Source organism: Aspergillus pseudotamarii, assembly GCF_009193445.1.
Source record: "Aspergillus pseudotamarii strain CBS 117625 unplaced genomic scaffold BDV38scaffold_81, whole genome shotgun sequence".
Lineage (NCBI taxonomy): Eukaryota > Fungi > Ascomycota > Eurotiomycetes > Eurotiales > Aspergillaceae > Aspergillus > Aspergillus pseudotamarii.
Window position 1 is genome coordinate 18,679 of NW_022475095.1, and position 16,031 is coordinate 34,709.

Here is a 16,031-nt window from a genome sequence, read left to right on the forward strand (position 1 = left end):
GGAAAAAAGAAAGCGAAATATTTATTTATTTTCTTTTCTTTTAAATTTTTTTTTTTTTTTTTTTTTAAATAAATAAATATAAATATATATATATAAATGCCTGAAAAGTTATATGCAGTACTTAAACATGTTTGAAAAATATACAATACTGAAATACTCGTTGGTAAGGTGATGCGAGTTAGCTTACCGCTAAACTAGTATTGAGTGCCCTGTCGTCTCACCATTCCTCGAACTCTTGTCCGTTCTTCGCGGTTCAGCTTCTCGACTACTTCGGCTGTCTCGCCTCCCCGTATTACATCTTCCCATTCGTCGTCGTCCATGCCCATAATTAACGTCATCTGCATGCAGCGAGCAAATGCTTCCCGGTGGCGGTATCTTCCTGGTGCCCCGTGCGTGCCACCGACATCCACTGCTGCACTAGCAATTCCGGAGACGTCTCGTTCAAGTCGTGTAGCGCCCAGTGCGTTGACACGACCTTGATACGACCAGAGTCGCTTTTCCAAGAGTCGGGAAAGATAAGCCACCGTGATAGCTAATAAGCGGTCAAAGGCAGACGCAGTAAGTATACGAGATATAGGGAGAAGAAGTTCAGCCCAACTGGCTGCAAAACGCGGACGGACAAGTTCCACACGGTTGGCATTATCATCCGCATCCTCGTCGCGGTCGTACTCATGGTACGAAGTGCTGGTGGGGTCATTGTCGTCTCCCGGTTGATAATCAATATCTCGGAATGCGTCTGCTAAAATGGGTCGCAGACGATGCTTGATGACGTTGTTGAACACTACTTGAATGCCATCGGACAGAAGGTCGTTGACCTTAGACTCAAAAGATGACGATAGGGCTTGCAACGTCTGCGCTGCGAGCTTGGCATTTGCATTGATAGGAAAGAGGGAATGCAATTGGTCCATCTCTTCAGTCTGCCCGTCGGGACCAGTTATAGTCTTCCTAGTCTCGGTATGAGAATGGACGATGCGTCGGATGTAATCAACGGCTACATCCAGATTGTTGACTAAGACTAGAAAAGAGACTATCAGATGCTCTGGGGGTTGAGCTCCTTGTACCGATGCTCTCGGATAGCATTCATCCCGCATTTTCCGTTGTGTCATCCCAATGAAATCTGACCCTAGCACTCGAGACAGAGTCGGCACTACATTAGTAACTACCGTGATCTGCGACGTTGCTAGTGATTGTTGTAGAACCTTGTTGACTATATACATGATGTCATCGACGGCCGAGGTGATATATGGCGAGTCAGCCTTCAGCGGCCTTTGCGGGTTTAATGTTAAGCCAGTGGGCTGTTCATCTAGCTGGAATGCCTTCTCAACTGTCCGACGGAAGAAGAAGGTGGTCATAGTGTTGAATGGAGATATAAGCCGGTCATTGATTTTTTTCGATAACGTTGATTCCTGCAGGAATTGAGGCGGTGTAAACAACTGGTCGTCTTCACCAGGAGTCTGTGGACGTTAGTTGGCAAAAACTATAAAGGTTCACTTATGACCCACATTGCATGTTTCTGCCAAGAATCGGCAATATAGTGACCAACGACCTAGCATAACCGCCATTTCATTCAGTAACCCGTCGATCTCTTTCATGTCAACACCATCATCCTCAGCTGTTGAAGCCCCGTCCCGATTTGCAGGGGAGTTCGACCGCGGTGTGGCACTGCGCTGAGGGGGGAGGAAGCTTTGTACTAGGAAAGTAAATGCATATGATTTGATGTCAGTCAGCTTGCGATCTACATGTCTCTCATCACCCCAGGTGTCGAGAATGATACCGCCTTGGACATCTGCCTCAAGTTGTAGTCGCTCAATAACTCGGTTCATCTTTCTCGGACCATAGTGTCGCTCTACCAGTCCCCCGTGACCATCGACAATCTGGGCGATATGTTCAAATAATTTGGTCAGAACATTAGCGTAGAAGAAGCCATCTCTGCTTTGAGTTCCTGCCCCAGCGTTGAGGTTGGACCGCGCTCTTGACGCCACGCCCTGGCATACGTAACGCCCGTAGACATCAAGGCCAACCTCCGAGCGGCCGATAAGAGGAAACAACTTGAAAAACCGGGTAATCTTGGCGCCATTGTTCTCCTTGACGGCCTTGTCGAACTCGCGCAAGAACAAACCGCAGAGGGATTCAGCTGCATTATCCAAGGTTACATTTGGCGGGTCCGGAACTTCCGCTGTGGGCACCATTTCAGCCGCGAAAGCTCCATGAACAACTTCTGGCGGGACCTTAGATGCCCGGTTCAGATAACTGGCTGCTGTTTCCCAATCCTGCGGGGCACCCATGGAGCCCGCGACTCCCAGCACACATGCCTTAAGCTCAGAAACCTGTTCCACTACATCTAAAGTAGATTTTACCCTAGACTGTTCTAGATCCAGGCGGCGGACTGCGCTCGATATTCTCTCTGCGGTGGCCGCGGCCTCTGAGAGCATGCCATGGCTTAAAGACCGAGTGGTGGTGGTTTGGGAGCCGAGATGCGCACGGAGCAAATCCAATCGACCCAGCTCACGTGAAAAATCCTTTTGAGAGGCGACGAGGGCATCTAATCGGGCTGTAACCGACGTCTCCTGTTCGTGAAGGTGCGATAAAGTAGCTTTGATTTCCGCGAGAGAGCTGGCATTGAAGATATCAGACGAGGAGCTTGGATGAGGTTTGCTAGAGGCTAGTGAAGGCGATGTGGCCACCGCATGTCCATTGGCCTCGCCGACATTAGCTTCAGGCATTGTCCGCTACGGAGGTTGCGAACGAGCGACTGACCGAAGGGAACTGGGAAATCGGGGCGAAATGGGGGTTAATCTGGCATGTTGTTTAAAGGATGGAAGAGGAAGGCGGTGAATGAGATATAGGAACTGTCAATATTATGTGCCTCAGGCAATGATAAAGAAGACCAGATCGGGTAAACCGTCGATTCGACGTCATTCAAGATTATTTTCCCATACAATTTTTTCACTGCAAGGCTAAACGAGAATCATCAACCTTGGTCATTCGCGACTTAGCGAAGCTACGAATTTACCCATACTCTCCTGATTTGTCTACTTCTCTTCACATTTTCTTCGTCACCATTGGCGGCCCTCGCAGACCCCGACATCAACCCACCAGGCCCAACTCCGGCTGCTTGCCTCGCATCATGGGCAATGAACCGTCGACCTTGGTGGATGAAGATACCCCTCCTTCCGCGCTAGAAGCTCGGACCCTTGAGGCGGTTGCTAAATATATCAAAGCAAAGGATGATTGCCAAATTGTGGTGATGGTATGCCCTGCCCCCCCCCCCCCCCCGAATTTTCCCTTCCCCCCACTATTCCGACTGACGAGGTCTACGATAGGTGGGCGCAGGGATTAGTACCTCGGCGGGCATTCCCGATTTTCGCTCCCCAGAAACGGGGATCTATGCTAATCTGGCCCATCTTGACCTGACGGATCCTGAGGATGTGTTTGACATTAGCTTTTTCAGGGAGAATCCGAGGCCATTCTACGCACTGGCGCGGGAGCTGGCCCCCGGCCGATATCGACCCACCATTGCGCATTCCTTTGTCAAGTTGCTCTATGACAAGGGTCTTTTGATGAAGCATTTCACACAAAATATAGACTGTCTCGAGCGGCTGGCAGGTGTGCCTGGGGATATGATCGTTGAAGCACATGGGAGCTTTGCAAACCAGCATTGTATCGATTGCAAGGCTGAATATCCCGAACAACTGATGAAGCAGTCCATCAATGAGGGTGAGGTACCTCGGTGCTCCCAATGCAATGGGCTTGTGAAGCCCGATATCGTTTTCTTCGGCGAAGCATTACCGGAGGAATTCTTCCTTAATCGGACGCTTCCAGAGCAGGCGGACCTTTGCATTGTTATGGGCACTAGTCTCTCTGTGCAGCCCTTCGCTAGTCTACCAGCATTTTGTCGGGACGAGGCACCCCGCGTACTCATTAACATGGAGCGCGTTGGTGGACTGGGATCTCGACCGGACGATGTCCTTCTTCTAGGCGACTGTGATGCCGGCGTTAGGAAATTCGCCCGAGCGTTGGGATGGGAACAGGAACTGGAGTCGCTATGGGAGAGCACGAATCCTGACAAGGGGGCCCGAGATGCGGAAGGGACTCCTTCGCAGACAAATGATGAGCGGCTGCGAGATGAAATAGAGCGCCTTACCAAAGAGGTTGACCGCACTTTAGGTATCTCAGATGCATACCAACAACGAGTCCGGCAGAATCTAGACCAGCATAGTAATGGAATAGAGAAGAAGGCCCTAACCGAGGAGCGGCGACGGAGTGAAGAAGGTCTGGCACATGTATTCCCCCATTTAGCGCGAGAAAAGAAGCCATCTGCCATTTAGACGTAGAATCATATGACCATATGCATTGGTGGCTCGGGTGGGATGGCGTTGTGGTAATATATTTATTTATTTTGTGGCTTCATGGTGTAAACTTTCGGACAAGGGTTGTTACTTATATTATTATTATTCTTATTTTTATTTGACCCTGGAGTTTACCGGGAAAAGGAGAGAGATATCCCTTCATTGACCCCATGACTGTCCGATTAAACGCATTATCATTATCATTATTCTTCTTTTAGAGTGGGAATGAACAGAATTAAATTGGACGATATTATACCATGAGAACGCACGATGGATGTTCTTCGTACCCAACAGCTCCTTGTAGCCCTAACCTGTCAAAAATGATACGTCACTGAAATGGATTTCACCGATCTTTGGGGAACATTGAAATGCGGAGAGTTTGAATGCCTGCGGGGTATCGGCCAGAATACAGGATGTGTATGGTGGTACTATTTATGACCTGATTGAGAACGAACTTAAGGCGATTAGAAAAAAAAAAAAAAAGAGAATAAGAAAAGAAAATAAAAAATAATAAATAAATAAAAATGGGGACGGGGTCAAATCAAACTACGTAAATTTAGTCAAAACGGGAAACAATCAAATACCCAAACAAGGACCGGTGAGTTCAACTGAGTTGACTGTCTGGCCGTGAGTCTTGCGGGGCTCTGGTCTTAAATTTTCTTGGGTGATGCGTATTTTAGGGTCAACTGCTGCCCCACGCCCAGCGCTGATATCATTCAACTCTCTAACCTTCCCCGAACGCTCCCTCTCCCACTTCTCTTCTCTATTAACATTAACTTTCCTTATACTCGCGTTTTACTTTTATCAATCACATCGCATTGTTCCTCACCCCTTGCTATCTCAACTAAAACCACCACAATGGTCGGAATTGGTCCCAAACGTCCCCCATCCCGCAAGGGTGAGTTTGTTATCAGCAATGCCCCGCCACGGGTTTACCGATTCGGCTTCTAATCATCGGCATCCCGTCTACAGGATCGATGCATGAGCTCCCCCAGAACTTGTTGGAGCAGATTAAGCAATTCGAGGACATCTTTACCGTGGACGGTACCAAACTCAAGCAGATTGTGGACCATTTCGTGAAGGAGCTCGAAAAGGGTGGGTTTTCACCGGTCCGTTCGGCTGATGGAGGTTGAAGGCTGATCGATAGCGGATTAGGTCTAAGCGTCGAGGGGGGGAACATTGTGAGTTCCTTTCCGGAGATTTCACTTCACCCTTTATAACTCAAAAGACTAATTCATTTCTCCAGCCAATGAATGTGACCTGGGTCATGGGATTCCCCGATGGCGACGAGCAGGGAACCTTCCTCGCTTTGGACATGGGCGGCACCAACCTGCGTGTCTGTGAGATCACCTTAACAGAAGAGAAGGGCGCTTTCGACATCACTCAGTCCAAGTACCGTATGCCGGAGGAGTTGAAGACGGGCACCGCGGAGGAGCTGTGGGAATACATAGCCGACTGTTTGCAACAGTTCATTGAATCCCACCACGAGGATGAAAAACTGTCTAAACTACCATTGGGCTTCACCTTCTCCTATCCTGCTACCCAGGAATATATTGATCATGGTGTCCTCCAGCGTTGGACCAAGGGCTTCGACATTGACGGAGTAGAGGGCCATGATGTCGTCCCCCCATTGGAGGCAATCCTCAGGAAAAGAGTACGTTTATTGGAACTGAACCAGAGCTGGAAGACTAACTCCAGTCTAGGGCCTTCCTATCAAGGTTGCTGCTTTGATCAATGACACTACTGGCACCCTGATCGCCTCTTCTTACACTGACTCAGATATGAAGATTGGCTGCATTTTCGGCACTGGTGTCAACGCCGCCTACATGGAAAACTGCGGCTCGGTTCCCAAGCTTGCACACAAGAACTTACCTCCAGATATGCCCGTGGCGATCAACTGCGAGTACGGTGCCTTTGACAATGAGCACGTCGTGCTGCCCCTCACCAAGTACGACATCATCATCGATCGTGACTCCCCTCGCCCAGGACAGCAAGCTTTCGAGAAGATGACTGCAGGTCTTTACCTGGGAGAAATATTCCGTCTGGCCCTCCTGGATCTGTTGGAGACGAGGCCTGGTCTGATTTTCCAGGGTCAAGACACCTCCCAGCTCCGGAAACCATATCTACTGGACGCGTCCTTCCTCGCAGCTATTGAGGAGGATCCGTACGAGAACTTGCAGGAAACTGAAGAACTCATGGAGCGCAAGCTAAACATCAAGGCGACCCAGCAGGAGCTGGAAATGATCCGTCGCTTGGCGGAGTTGATCGGCACTCGTGCAGCTCGTCTGTCGGCGTGTGGTGTGGCCGCGATCTGCAAGAAGAAGAACATTGAGTCTTGCCATGTGGGCGCGGACGGCTCTGTCTTTACGAAATATCCCCACTTCAAGGCCCGTGGAGCACAGGCTCTGCGCGAGATCTTGGACTGGGCACCTAACGAGAAGGACAAGGTGGTCATCATGGCTGCTGAAGATGGTTCTGGTGTTGGAGCGGCTCTTATTGCTGCATTGACATTGAAGCGGGTTAAGGCAGGCATCAGCTGCGGTATCCGGGATATGGCTGATATGCAGAGTCTTATCTAATACGTGGGCATTTGTCAACTTTGATCTAACTCCGGGCGCTCATCATTGGAGATGCATCTTCACTTCCTCCTTTTTTTTTTTTTTTTTTACTTTTTTTTCTCTCTGAGGGGATGTCATATCAACATGAGGGACATGGCTCGGTTTACGATATAGACCGATGGGGTTTTTATACGGGACAGGCGAATAATCAAAAAAAGGTAAAAGATATCTATTTTATCATACACATCAGCATATGGGAATTAACTTACGTTCAACAAACTACGATTCCGTGACTAAAGTAGTGTTATCGAATCCATCAGACGTAGCTGGAATATTTCCAAGACCCAGCAAGAATATAGCCACTCTTGGACGTTCCTTTGCGTTGGAATTCAGCTATGGGGCGTTAAGTCATACAATAGCACCCGCCATCAGCACGGAGGCATCCCCAGTAAAACGGTCAGTGATCTTGCTCACCAACAGGGTAGGATAACCCCCTTGAACAGCTGAAATGCCACCAAAATATGCCTCTGTTAACTCGGTGACCCTGCCCGGAAATCATGTGGTGTCTGGGGCTCAGTGTTCGGGGTCAAGATTGAATTAAACGACTAGATCACTCTCATCTGCCCTACTGGAGTAGATTAACAGTCGGTTCTATACTGTGACCGCTTCTTCCCTCCACATACATGCACCTTTCAACCACCATGCCGTCCTCGGTACAGTGGCGTCGCTCTTCGTTCCTCCAAAACACACGTTACTATTGTGACGTGAGCAGTTGGCAATACCTTCCTCCAAAAGGGCTGATCACAATTTTGCCCAGCTTATGTCCAGGGAGCAGCACAGTCTCCCAGGACCATTCCATGACCAGCAGCTCTTCTATCACGACTAATTCAACCCCTACCACTACCTCCAGGCAAAGAGTGATTCTTCCGAAAGCTTTAGTGATATCCCTGGGCCACACTGCGGACCCCAGTAAGAACTCCACTACCCACAACAAGAGCTCTAGTAAAAACACAGCAGAGTGATAGTAGCCCATTTGCGGCGTGCGACCGGGTGCGGGTTTCATTTTAATCTTGCCCTCTCTTCCGTCAATAACAAGTTGGAGAACTAATGGAAGGCCATCCATTGGTTGTGTTAGCTCTAGCTCCGGTGTTGGGTAATACAGGCTCACTACCCGCGAGATTGTAGGAACTCTTGACTTCTAGTTGTATCTACTTCCTTTCATTTCTTTTGGTTATGCTTCTCTATGCTGAGTAACGAATTGGCCCTAGTGTTGTATTCAATTCAACCTTCGTCGAATTGTTTAAAAACAACTTGTCCAGGGCACCAGGCATGGATGGTCCCGCGATTGAGACTGAGAAAATATCCTCTGGACTTAGAAAGCCATGATAAAGTAATCTAATGGACTAAGATTGTTTTTAATCCAAATGTATTCTATTTACAGATATACATGATGCACGATCTTTTGCCTCGCTCGTGATTGCTTATCCCCGGATTTCCCAAAGCCTAACACGCCCCTGCTCGTTGCCGACGGCCAACTGCTCTGAATTGGGCGAGACGGCGACTGACGAAATACGTCCAAGGGGGGTGTTAGACGTGGGCCAGTTGCGGTATACAGTGCAAGATGGAAGATGAACTGCAATGGTTAGGATGTGTTTAGTCTCTAAAAGCAGAGGAAAGGGAAGTAAAAGAGCTGACATACCTATTCTCAAGGCATCGCGCTTCCAGCGACTAGCCATTACGAAGAACTGACCATCCGGCGCAAACACCAGGTGACTGATTGGCGTCGTCAGCTGATCAAGCGCACGTGCGGGTTCGGGGTTGCGTGGGATAGCTGGAGTGTTAGTATCTGCCGAAGACTGTGCTGCGTATGCTGCAGCCCATTCACGACGATCATAGACGTTAACCACTCCACTAGAACTGCCAATTGCAATCCAACGGTCGCCTCCCAACTGTGTCCGTCCAGAGCGTCCTCCAAGAGCAAGGACTGTCGTGCCTACCGCACCAGCATCCATCCAGCGGGCCACTACTTGTTTCAGACTTCCATCCCATTCGGATACTTCACCATTCTTACTGACGACTGTCATGCCTTCACCATCACTCCACCAGGAGAAGTCCGCAACGCCGCCTTGACCATCCACGCGAACTTGTGCGATCCATTGAGCCGTACCCGAATCTAGAACGTTGATGAGACCACCGCCCTTGCGCGACGTACCAACAAGCCCCACATATCGTCCGCAAGGGGAGAGCTTGAATCTTTCCATGGACTTTTGTTCCTCTTTTCTGTCGGCAGAGCCATTGACCTTGTCAACCTTTCCTGTGTTAAGGTCCCAAATATGGAAGTATCGCCGACGACCGGAAGCGAATATCTTGTTACCAGTTGGGGGAGCAAAAGCAGATGTGTGAATAGGCGTACGGCGAATATGAAATGACGTGAGAAGAGGGTTAGGAACGGCCGCAGAGGGTGCGATATGATGTAAGAAAAGAGTGGCCGCAGGCCCCGAGGATAATAGCAATGGATAATGGGGGTGAAAAGAAAGCGAATCGACCGATGACTAGAGGGCAGTGTTAGCTATTTCCACCGTCCTACACTTGGACAAACACCACACTTACTGGCTGATCCCCCCCGACATCCTTCAGTCTTTGAATGTCAATAACTTCCTGTCGTAGCTTTCTTTTCCCACCAGGACGTGCATCCTCGAGTTTAGTAAGATCAGCGGCACCTTGAAGTAACTTGGCCAAAGGTTGTGCAGATGTCTGCTCTTCATCATCAGTGTCCATGACGTCCGCGTGCTCAGAGTCGGAATCGCCACGACTTTTTTGCTGCCCCGGAATCGCCCATTCCGGTGTAGGATGTAGCTGCTGATAATGGCGGCGAAGCCGTCGAATATACTCATTACCACGAATCACATCCTCAGACTCGGCGACACGCAATTTTCTCAACCTCTGCTGGCTAGCTAGGGAGACGGCTAGGAGCTCGTCATCGCTATCATGCCACACAGCCGGAGTTTCCTCTAGATCTTCTTCCTCAGTTTCAGAAGGTGTCTCTGGGGACTCGGCGAGGTCAGTGGAAACGGGATCAGCTCCAGAATCAAGGAAGAAAAGCTACAAAGGAATCACATTAGCGCGACCAACAGTTTGACAGCGTTTTCTTTTCTTTTCTCTTTTGGTAGAGAGAAAGGAGACGAGGGAGGGGGATAGGGTGGGAGGGAGGTGTATACGTACATCAGCATCAGCAACGCCATCAAGTTCTTGATCTTCGGCTCCAGTCTCCTCATGCTCTGCGTCAGAGCCCTCATCGTCGCTTTCTTTTGATAGAGCTATGAGGCTGCGCTCCTTTTGGCTCTTCAATGCGCCTTGAAACCCCTCGTCGTCACCAAATAGCAGCCTTTCCAATTTCTTCTCCGCCTCATCTTTTTTAGGGATATCATCAGTGTCATCGCTCATGTTGCTGTTCATTTCTCCGTCGCTGTCTTCCTGAGTAGCCCTAGCATTCTCGAACGGCGAACGTGAAGTCGGCTTGAATTTCTGGCGTGCTTTTTGCTTGACACTGGTTTTAGGCATTATGGAAGTCACTTGATCCTTAAGGATTTACTAGGATGTAAATGACCTATTATAAGGTAGGATGGATGAGAAAAACGGCTTCCCAATGAAAGGAAAATAGACCAAGCAGCAGAATTGAAGAGATAATTTTCTTCAATCATCCGGCAGAAGTGGGCGGTGGGTTCTGCGGTAGAAAAGGGTGCCGCAATTTTCAGGCAAGAACATTTTGATACCTACGAGGATCGAGATAGATACCTGGACCGGTTTATGAAAACCTACCAACTCAACGCAAATTCTCTGGACATTGAGAGAAGACAGAAATATGGACAAAGGAGAAGAGGCAAAATAGAACAAATTCACAATCAATTCCGACCTTATACCAATGGATCCAAACCATAACAATGCCACCATGACAACTACCGATCATAAACGCCGACTTAAAACACCCTTCCAAAGCATAGGCTAGTCATGATCTTTTTGTTGTGTTGCAAAATCTGCTGATGACAACGTCTGATCATCAACATGTCCGGCGTGAGGCGTAGCAAATGTTGATGATGCAGAACTGTGCCCCGGTTCGCTTGTTGGATGGTACTCGGCAGAGTCATATAGGCGCACGACGTCCTTTTGGGCAGGGCTCACGAGTACTTTCCTAGTGTCCTTTCCAACAGAGTCATCTTCTGATTCTGACGCGACCTCCTCATCCAGCCCGGCTAACAAGGCATGATGGTGATCGTGTCTGTCGTCCAGGACGTCGTCAACCTCATTCTCTTCTAGCATTTCATGCGATGGCTTCTTGATGAATATATCGATGATGTAATATTGAATCGCATTCATGATTACCGGGAAAAGCAACATCACAAAGATGATTTGGACGGCTGTGTTACCCTCGGTCCATCGCAGAGCCCAGTCGCCCACCTTGACAATAAATGGCAACAGTTGAATGAGGAAGAAGACGCATATCTTCATTCCCAAAAGTCCCACGAAGTATATCATAGATTGTTTGAACCACCAGATCGCTTGTGGTGGACGACCGTAGTTTCCAGACTTAATAGATTCTGGAGGATCTGCAAGAGGTGTGTAAAGCGCCAGGCGGTTCAGAATGTGGAGGATGAAAATGAGAATCGGTATCCCGAGAGTAGTCTGCAATTAGGCATTAGCCAGTGGCTAAGAAGAAATAGATGTACGAAACCGAGGAACTTACATCAATCCCTAGGTTTAGTATGTAGAAAGAACATGGGTTCGGTTTGTACTCGCTCGTAATCTCTAATTGACCGGCCGAGAACATAGACATGAGCAAATTCGCCAGATGTAGCATAGCCGATCCGAAGACCTGCTTAGAAACATCGAACGCCCACACTTTTAAAGGTCGCTGAGGTCTTTCCCTCCATCTCTTATAGACAAGGGATAAAAGTGCCAACGCTCCGAGAGCTACTTGCACCAGAAGAGAGAAAGGACCTAACAGCCGGCATTCTCCGGTATTATCGTTATCTCCACTTGGATCTGGGCCTGCCAGCGAAAAAGGAATAGTCTGAGAAGTCGGAGTCGGCATTGGTGTTGTGAGAGTGCTAGAAACCAAGTCCAAGTCGCCAGCGGAAACGCTGCTGATGAAACCTGTGATAGTAATCGCCACACTGACTACCGAAGTAAACGTTGAGATAGGCATGGCCGGCTTATTCCTATCTTTGAGGTAAAATATGTTGGGTAGAATCGCGGGGAATGAGGGTCAATAAGTGTGAGGAGGTTCAAGCTAGAGTGAGTGATATGAAGTTGTCCGCTCATGTAAAGAAGGTTCCCTATACAACGGGGGAAACCCGTTTAACGCACATACGGACGAGTATCGCTGTGAAAACTGGGTGGACTTGACATGTGTGAATGTCAACCACAGGAAAAGTGCGCCTTTACCAGCAAGGAGCCTGAGCCAGCCAGGCGGGTTTTTACAGTTATCTGAGAATGGGGAACAGAGACATAGCGCGAGAAGCGGCGGTGCCAGGACGAGACACCGCCCCCGCCCGTAGGCGGAGCTATCCACTAGTTCCAAACCTTTTGGGTTAGTCTAAGGCAGCTAAACTGGTAGCATTTTTGGATCGAGGATACTCACTAGACCCTTGATGGATAGGGTCATTGTTAATTTGTTTCGCATTGATCCTTCCAATAATCTACAAGGCGGCTAGAGGCCAAATTACGTTGTAGAGGTTTCCGACTATTATTCATATTAGGTTTTCCCTGCCTTCTGGACCCGTATTCAATTTGTGATTATATCTGATCAGTTGTAGATCGAAGTGGATATGCATGTGTATCTTAATGAATGATCCCAGCATATAATCAATGGAGAAACCATCATTATCTAAGATAGCATCTCCCGCATAAGGGAGGTATCGAGAAAGGATGGCCCACATCTGTTGTGGTGTCTCCATTTAAATGCGAATCCACCGAATCCAGGAATCAAATTTGCTGCGATATCCCGTATCTCATCCATCCAATCAAATAACCCATGCCTTAAATCATGAGCCTCTCAACCTTGTCCTTGATGGTCCGGATCTGTCCCATGAGGTCGCTGGCCTCGTTGGTGGTGATGCTAGCCGCGATCACCGGACGAGATACACCGGTCGCCCGGCCCAGAGCAAGCTTGCTGGGCACGAATACATACGGAGTATTCTTGTCTTCACAAAGAAGGGGGATGTGCAAAAGGATAGCGAGAGGGTTGGTGTCTGCAGCAAGGATGACGATTTCAGAGGTACCACGATTGAGGGTCTTGGTTGCTTCGTTTGCTCCCTTCTTCAGCTGGCGGTAGTGAGAAGCCTGCTGCACAAGGTCCAGGAGGTTCTGGGTGAGGCTCTCGTCGGCCAAAGGCCAAGCTACAAAGGGACAGAGACATTAGCTCACAATTGGAAAGCGCTCGATCGAGAGCAAATCAAGATGCAAAATAGAGCAAGACTCGTACTCACCGGCATTAGGTTCTCCAGACATGGTTTCGTAAAGAGGACTGGTTTTTCACGGAGGAGTGGCTCACGCAAAGGATCACTGCCGTCTTGCAGATCTGTATGCTAGAAGAGATGGTTTGAGAGAGCGCTCTTCGGTCGAGAAAATCTTGAGAAAATTGACTGGTGGGGCGGTACTTGGACTAACCTTTTTAGGGGAATACTTAATGCCTTAACCCACAGGCAGAAACAATACACAATACAAGGCTTCAAGAGTTGCATGTCTACTAATCACTTTTTCTATAAGTTTATTCTCCCTCCCCCTTTCCCCGGTGGGATTTTGTGCTTCTTCAATCTTCTTCTCTCATGATTCCGATCGGCGACTTGATTCATTTTGCACCTCCAATAGGAAGACACAAGCCTCCCAACATGTTTTATGCCACGATAAATGATCCGGACCGAGCTTGACTTGTGCATAATGTGTAAGAAAACGCCTTGTACGGCGTGTGGAGGTGAGGTTGAACATGGGTGTTTATCACCTTTGATATTACTGGTACCGCGGTGTTCCTATGACGATAGCACCTTGACAAGGGCTCCAACCATGACATGAGAATTAGTCGCATGCCCTACCGTCAAAACTGACGAATAAGGTGTGGGTACATACCCGTATTATAGTTGCCCAACTGTCCAAGTCTCCCCTAAGGCCCTCTAGACTAACTGAAATAAGCTTACGCGGATCTGTCAGGGGAGCCCTCTGTCCGATCACGCAGGGCTGCATGATCTTCAGATTAGATCTACACTCCATGGGGTAAACATCATGGATCACACGTAACAGCCAGTTGAGTCGAGAAGCCGTTCGGTTTGCGATTCCCTAGGCATTGGGAATGTAGACCGTCTCAGTCACTTGTCCCTTAGGTTTCATTGTATTTTTTTTTCTTTTAAGGATGGACAATAAGCTGGTCTCATAGGTTAACCGCGACAGCCCACAGTGGCCGGCGATCGAGAGCGATTATATTGATAGTAGCTAATAACCGGCCGGAATGGTGGAACTGACCCAGCCTGAAAGATCCCATTCTGTATCATTTCCCTGGTCAATAGCCAGAGAGTATCATTCAACCCGTCGGCCACCCTCATACTAGTATCCATGAATAAGAGTCACGAAACCCATAAGACTAAAACGCCAGAAACCCCACAACCAACCCATGATAATACGCAGCCAGATGCCTGCAAAGGGTACACAGAGAAAAGCAAGAAAAAGAATCGTAACGTCATTCTATACCGTGCTGCTGTTTAAGACGTTCCAAATTCTCTTGCCTTTCCGCCAAGTCCTCTTTCGATTTGAGCATTTTCTCTGGCTGGTGGTATAGTACTAGTGGTAGAGGGTCAGCCAAGCCTCACTTCGACTAAGTCGAGTACGTCCAATCCCATACGTACCGACGAGATATCTGTTCTGGAAGTTGAATCCATTGAGCTTATCGCATGCCTGTTTGGCGTCGTGAACGTCTTCGTATACTACAAATGCAGTGCCCTTCGAGTTGTTCGCAATCCCCTGACGTATTTGTCTAGAGACAGAAGGTTAGTCTACAGACGAACAATGGGAAAATTTTTATGCTTCTTTTCCAACTAGCATACCTGATAGGACCGAACTTGCCAAAAAGGTCGAATAGTTGCTCAGCAGTTACGTTGTAGCTATACAAACAGCCTCTTTATTAGCCTTTTCTCCTCAAGTCATGCATATATCCTTCTCTCGAGTTAATCAAACACGCTAGGCATGCACTGCTCGACTCCGGTAGGCTAGTTTATCACGACGGATGAACATACTTGAGGTTCTTGACAAAGAGAATCCTAACCGCTGTCAGTACATTGAATGAGTCTAACAAGCCACAAATGAGGCTCCAAACGCGTATATGATAGTTACGCTACCGGGCAAATCCAAATTAATGTAGGAGGGGCAGATTTGTTCGTGAGAACTTACCGATTGGCTTCGGGGGCGAGCTTCCGGCTCATTCTCGGGTGGGACAGTGATGGTCCTAAAATTTGGTAGGGCGATGTATTGTGTCGAGTAGATACCCAACGGGACTGGGATCGTTCTGTAAGAAAGAAGAAAGAAGAATAGGAAGAAGAGAGTGTCACTGAACCGTGATGACCACGAGGTCGGAAACGGGGGATGCCTTTCCTGATTAGGACTAGGGCGTTGGAGGAGCCTCACTTTGTTGGTTCCTCACGAAGACAAGCATTACCAGAAACACTACCGATCTACACTTCTAAAAGACGAAAAATTCGTAGCAGTAGGGGTTGACAAAACTGGTCTAGAGCCAAGCTGTCTGGGAGAGTCTCATGCAATCGTCTCACTGTATAAGTCGAAGACACAATCTACCTAACCAGCTGTGATCTACTGCTATCTAGTACCGTTTGGCCGCAAACGATAGGCAGATATGATGATGGCCTGAAGGCTGAGGCAGACTTCCGGCGCCGCGCCCGCCTTGCCTTCACTCGCGCTCTCCTCTTCGGCCTCCCGTCGCCGCAATTCACATCTTTTCCATCCCACACCTCATCCCATCAATTACTTTCACTGCGCGCTATCCAATCGTTTAGTTTCCTTTAATCCTCCAGAGCTCTGCTGTTTCTGCAGTGTCTTTCTTAATTTTGGCCGCACCCGCGGTGCG

At 48.5% G+C, this 16,031-nt stretch overlaps 9 protein-coding genes across 9 annotated transcripts; 3 read left to right on the forward strand and 6 right to left on the reverse strand.

Moving 5' to 3' along the window:
* Positions 1 to 183: 183 nt before the first annotated feature.
* On the reverse strand, positions 184 to 2,905 carry BDV38DRAFT_208176 (Golgi transport complex subunit COG4). Its single transcript, XM_032052568.1, has 2 exons — positions 1,503 to 2,905; positions 184 to 1,454 (listed from the first exon to the last, which is right to left on the reverse strand). Exons 1-2 carry the CDS (start codon positions 2,721 to 2,723, stop codon positions 195 to 197), a joined length of 2,481 nt encoding a protein of 826 aa, XP_031908569.1. The 5' UTR covers positions 2,724 to 2,905; the 3' UTR covers positions 184 to 194.
* Positions 2,906 to 2,925: 20 nt separating this feature from the next.
* On the forward strand, positions 2,926 to 4,443 carry BDV38DRAFT_208183 (SIR2 family NAD-dependent protein deacylase). The gene is made up of 2 exons (XM_032052569.1): positions 2,926 to 3,250; positions 3,324 to 4,443. The coding sequence occupies exons 1-2, from the start codon at positions 3,128 to 3,130 to the stop codon at positions 4,326 to 4,328; spliced, it is 1,128 nt and encodes a 375-aa protein (XP_031908570.1). The 5' UTR covers positions 2,926 to 3,127; the 3' UTR covers positions 4,329 to 4,443.
* Positions 4,444 to 5,018: 575 nt separating this feature from the next.
* Positions 5,019 to 6,004, forward strand: BDV38DRAFT_260854 (uncharacterized protein). Its single transcript, XM_032055971.1, has 2 exons — positions 5,019 to 5,530; positions 5,596 to 6,004. Exon 1 carries the CDS (start codon positions 5,327 to 5,329, stop codon positions 5,480 to 5,482), a length of 156 nt encoding a protein of 51 aa, XP_031908572.1. The 5' UTR covers positions 5,019 to 5,326; the 3' UTR covers positions 5,483 to 5,530; positions 5,596 to 6,004.
* BDV38DRAFT_260860 (putative hexokinase Kxk) lies at positions 5,019 to 6,991 on the forward strand. The gene is made up of 2 exons (XM_032055972.1): positions 5,019 to 6,003; positions 6,053 to 6,991. The coding sequence occupies exons 1-2, from the start codon at positions 5,599 to 5,601 to the stop codon at positions 6,926 to 6,928; spliced, it is 1,281 nt and encodes a 426-aa protein (XP_031908571.1). The 5' UTR covers positions 5,019 to 5,598; the 3' UTR covers positions 6,929 to 6,991.
* Positions 6,992 to 7,529: 538 nt separating this feature from the next.
* On the reverse strand, positions 7,530 to 8,209 carry BDV38DRAFT_208226 (uncharacterized protein). The gene has a single exon (XM_032052572.1). The coding sequence runs from the start codon at positions 8,028 to 8,030 to the stop codon at positions 7,662 to 7,664; it is 369 nt and encodes a 122-aa protein (XP_031908573.1). The 5' UTR covers positions 8,031 to 8,209; the 3' UTR covers positions 7,530 to 7,661.
* On the reverse strand, positions 8,210 to 10,688 carry BDV38DRAFT_208225 (WD40 repeat domain-containing protein). The gene is made up of 4 exons (XM_032052571.1): positions 10,130 to 10,688; positions 9,518 to 10,009; positions 8,607 to 9,459; positions 8,210 to 8,540 (listed from the first exon to the last, which is right to left on the reverse strand). Exons 1-4 carry the CDS (start codon positions 10,466 to 10,468, stop codon positions 8,389 to 8,391), a joined length of 1,836 nt encoding a protein of 611 aa, XP_031908574.1. The 5' UTR covers positions 10,469 to 10,688; the 3' UTR covers positions 8,210 to 8,388.
* On the reverse strand, positions 10,689 to 12,487 carry BDV38DRAFT_208315 (STIMATE family protein). Its single transcript, XM_032052574.1, has 2 exons — positions 11,649 to 12,487; positions 10,689 to 11,587 (listed from the first exon to the last, which is right to left on the reverse strand). Exons 1-2 carry the CDS (start codon positions 12,108 to 12,110, stop codon positions 10,910 to 10,912), a joined length of 1,140 nt encoding a protein of 379 aa, XP_031908575.1. The 5' UTR covers positions 12,111 to 12,487; the 3' UTR covers positions 10,689 to 10,909.
* A 456-nt stretch (positions 12,488 to 12,943) lies between these two features.
* On the reverse strand, positions 12,944 to 13,414 carry BDV38DRAFT_287652 (SNU13 family protein; the record flags this gene model as incomplete). The annotated part of the gene is made up of 2 exons (XM_032060914.1): positions 12,944 to 13,302; positions 13,393 to 13,414. The coding sequence occupies 2 exons, from the start codon at positions 13,412 to 13,414 to the stop codon at positions 12,944 to 12,946; spliced, it is 381 nt and encodes a 126-aa protein (XP_031908576.1).
* A 1,219-nt stretch (positions 13,415 to 14,633) lies between these two features.
* BDV38DRAFT_287653 (putative pre-mRNA branch site protein p14) lies at positions 14,634 to 15,372 on the reverse strand (the record flags this gene model as incomplete). The annotated part of the gene is made up of 5 exons (XM_032060915.1): positions 14,634 to 14,734; positions 14,800 to 14,927; positions 14,998 to 15,054; positions 15,187 to 15,210; positions 15,341 to 15,372. 5 exons carry the CDS (start codon positions 15,370 to 15,372, stop codon positions 14,634 to 14,636), a joined length of 342 nt encoding a protein of 113 aa, XP_031908577.1.
* Between the last annotated feature and the right edge of the window lie 659 nt (positions 15,373 to 16,031).

What these genes read in the sequence shown, in the direction of transcription:
- BDV38DRAFT_208176 (XM_032052568.1), bottom strand. Translation starts at nt 2,723, where the DNA reads ATGCCTGAAGCTAATGTCGGCGAGGCCAATGGACATGCGGTGGCCACA. An exon ending in TCTTGGCAGAAACATGCAAT is followed by an intron (nt 1,455 to 1,502) that starts GTGGGTCATAAG and finishes TAACGTCCACAG; the next exon opens with ACTCCTGGTGAAGACGACCA.
- BDV38DRAFT_208183 (XM_032052569.1), top strand. Translation starts at nt 3,128, where the DNA reads ATGGGCAATGAACCGTCGACCTTGGTGGATGAAGATACCCCTCCTTCC. An exon ending in ATTGCCAAATTGTGGTGATG is followed by an intron (nt 3,251 to 3,323) that starts GTATGCCCTGCC and finishes GGTCTACGATAG; the next exon opens with GTGGGCGCAGGGATTAGTAC.
- BDV38DRAFT_260854 (XM_032055971.1), top strand. Translation starts at nt 5,327, where the DNA reads ATGCATGAGCTCCCCCAGAACTTGTTGGAGCAGATTAAGCAATTCGAG.
- BDV38DRAFT_260860 (XM_032055972.1), top strand. Translation starts at nt 5,599, where the DNA reads ATGAATGTGACCTGGGTCATGGGATTCCCCGATGGCGACGAGCAGGGA. An exon ending in AGGCAATCCTCAGGAAAAGA is followed by an intron (nt 6,004 to 6,052) that starts GTACGTTTATTG and finishes ACTCCAGTCTAG; the next exon opens with GGCCTTCCTATCAAGGTTGC.
- BDV38DRAFT_208226 (XM_032052572.1), bottom strand. Translation starts at nt 8,030, where the DNA reads ATGGATGGCCTTCCATTAGTTCTCCAACTTGTTATTGACGGAAGAGAG.
- BDV38DRAFT_208225 (XM_032052571.1), bottom strand. Translation starts at nt 10,468, where the DNA reads ATGCCTAAAACCAGTGTCAAGCAAAAAGCACGCCAGAAATTCAAGCCG. An exon ending in ATGGCGTTGCTGATGCTGAT is followed by an intron (nt 10,010 to 10,129) that starts GTACGTATACAC and finishes ATTCCTTTGTAG; the next exon opens with CTTTTCTTCCTTGATTCTGG. An exon ending in GCGCGATGCCTTGAGAATAG is followed by an intron (nt 8,541 to 8,606) that starts GTATGTCAGCTC and finishes TAACCATTGCAG; the next exon opens with TTCATCTTCCATCTTGCACT.
- BDV38DRAFT_208315 (XM_032052574.1), bottom strand. Translation starts at nt 12,110, where the DNA reads ATGCCTATCTCAACGTTTACTTCGGTAGTCAGTGTGGCGATTACTATC. An exon ending in TACTAAACCTAGGGATTGAT is followed by an intron (nt 11,588 to 11,648) that starts GTAAGTTCCTCG and finishes GCCTAATTGCAG; the next exon opens with ACTACTCTCGGGATACCGAT.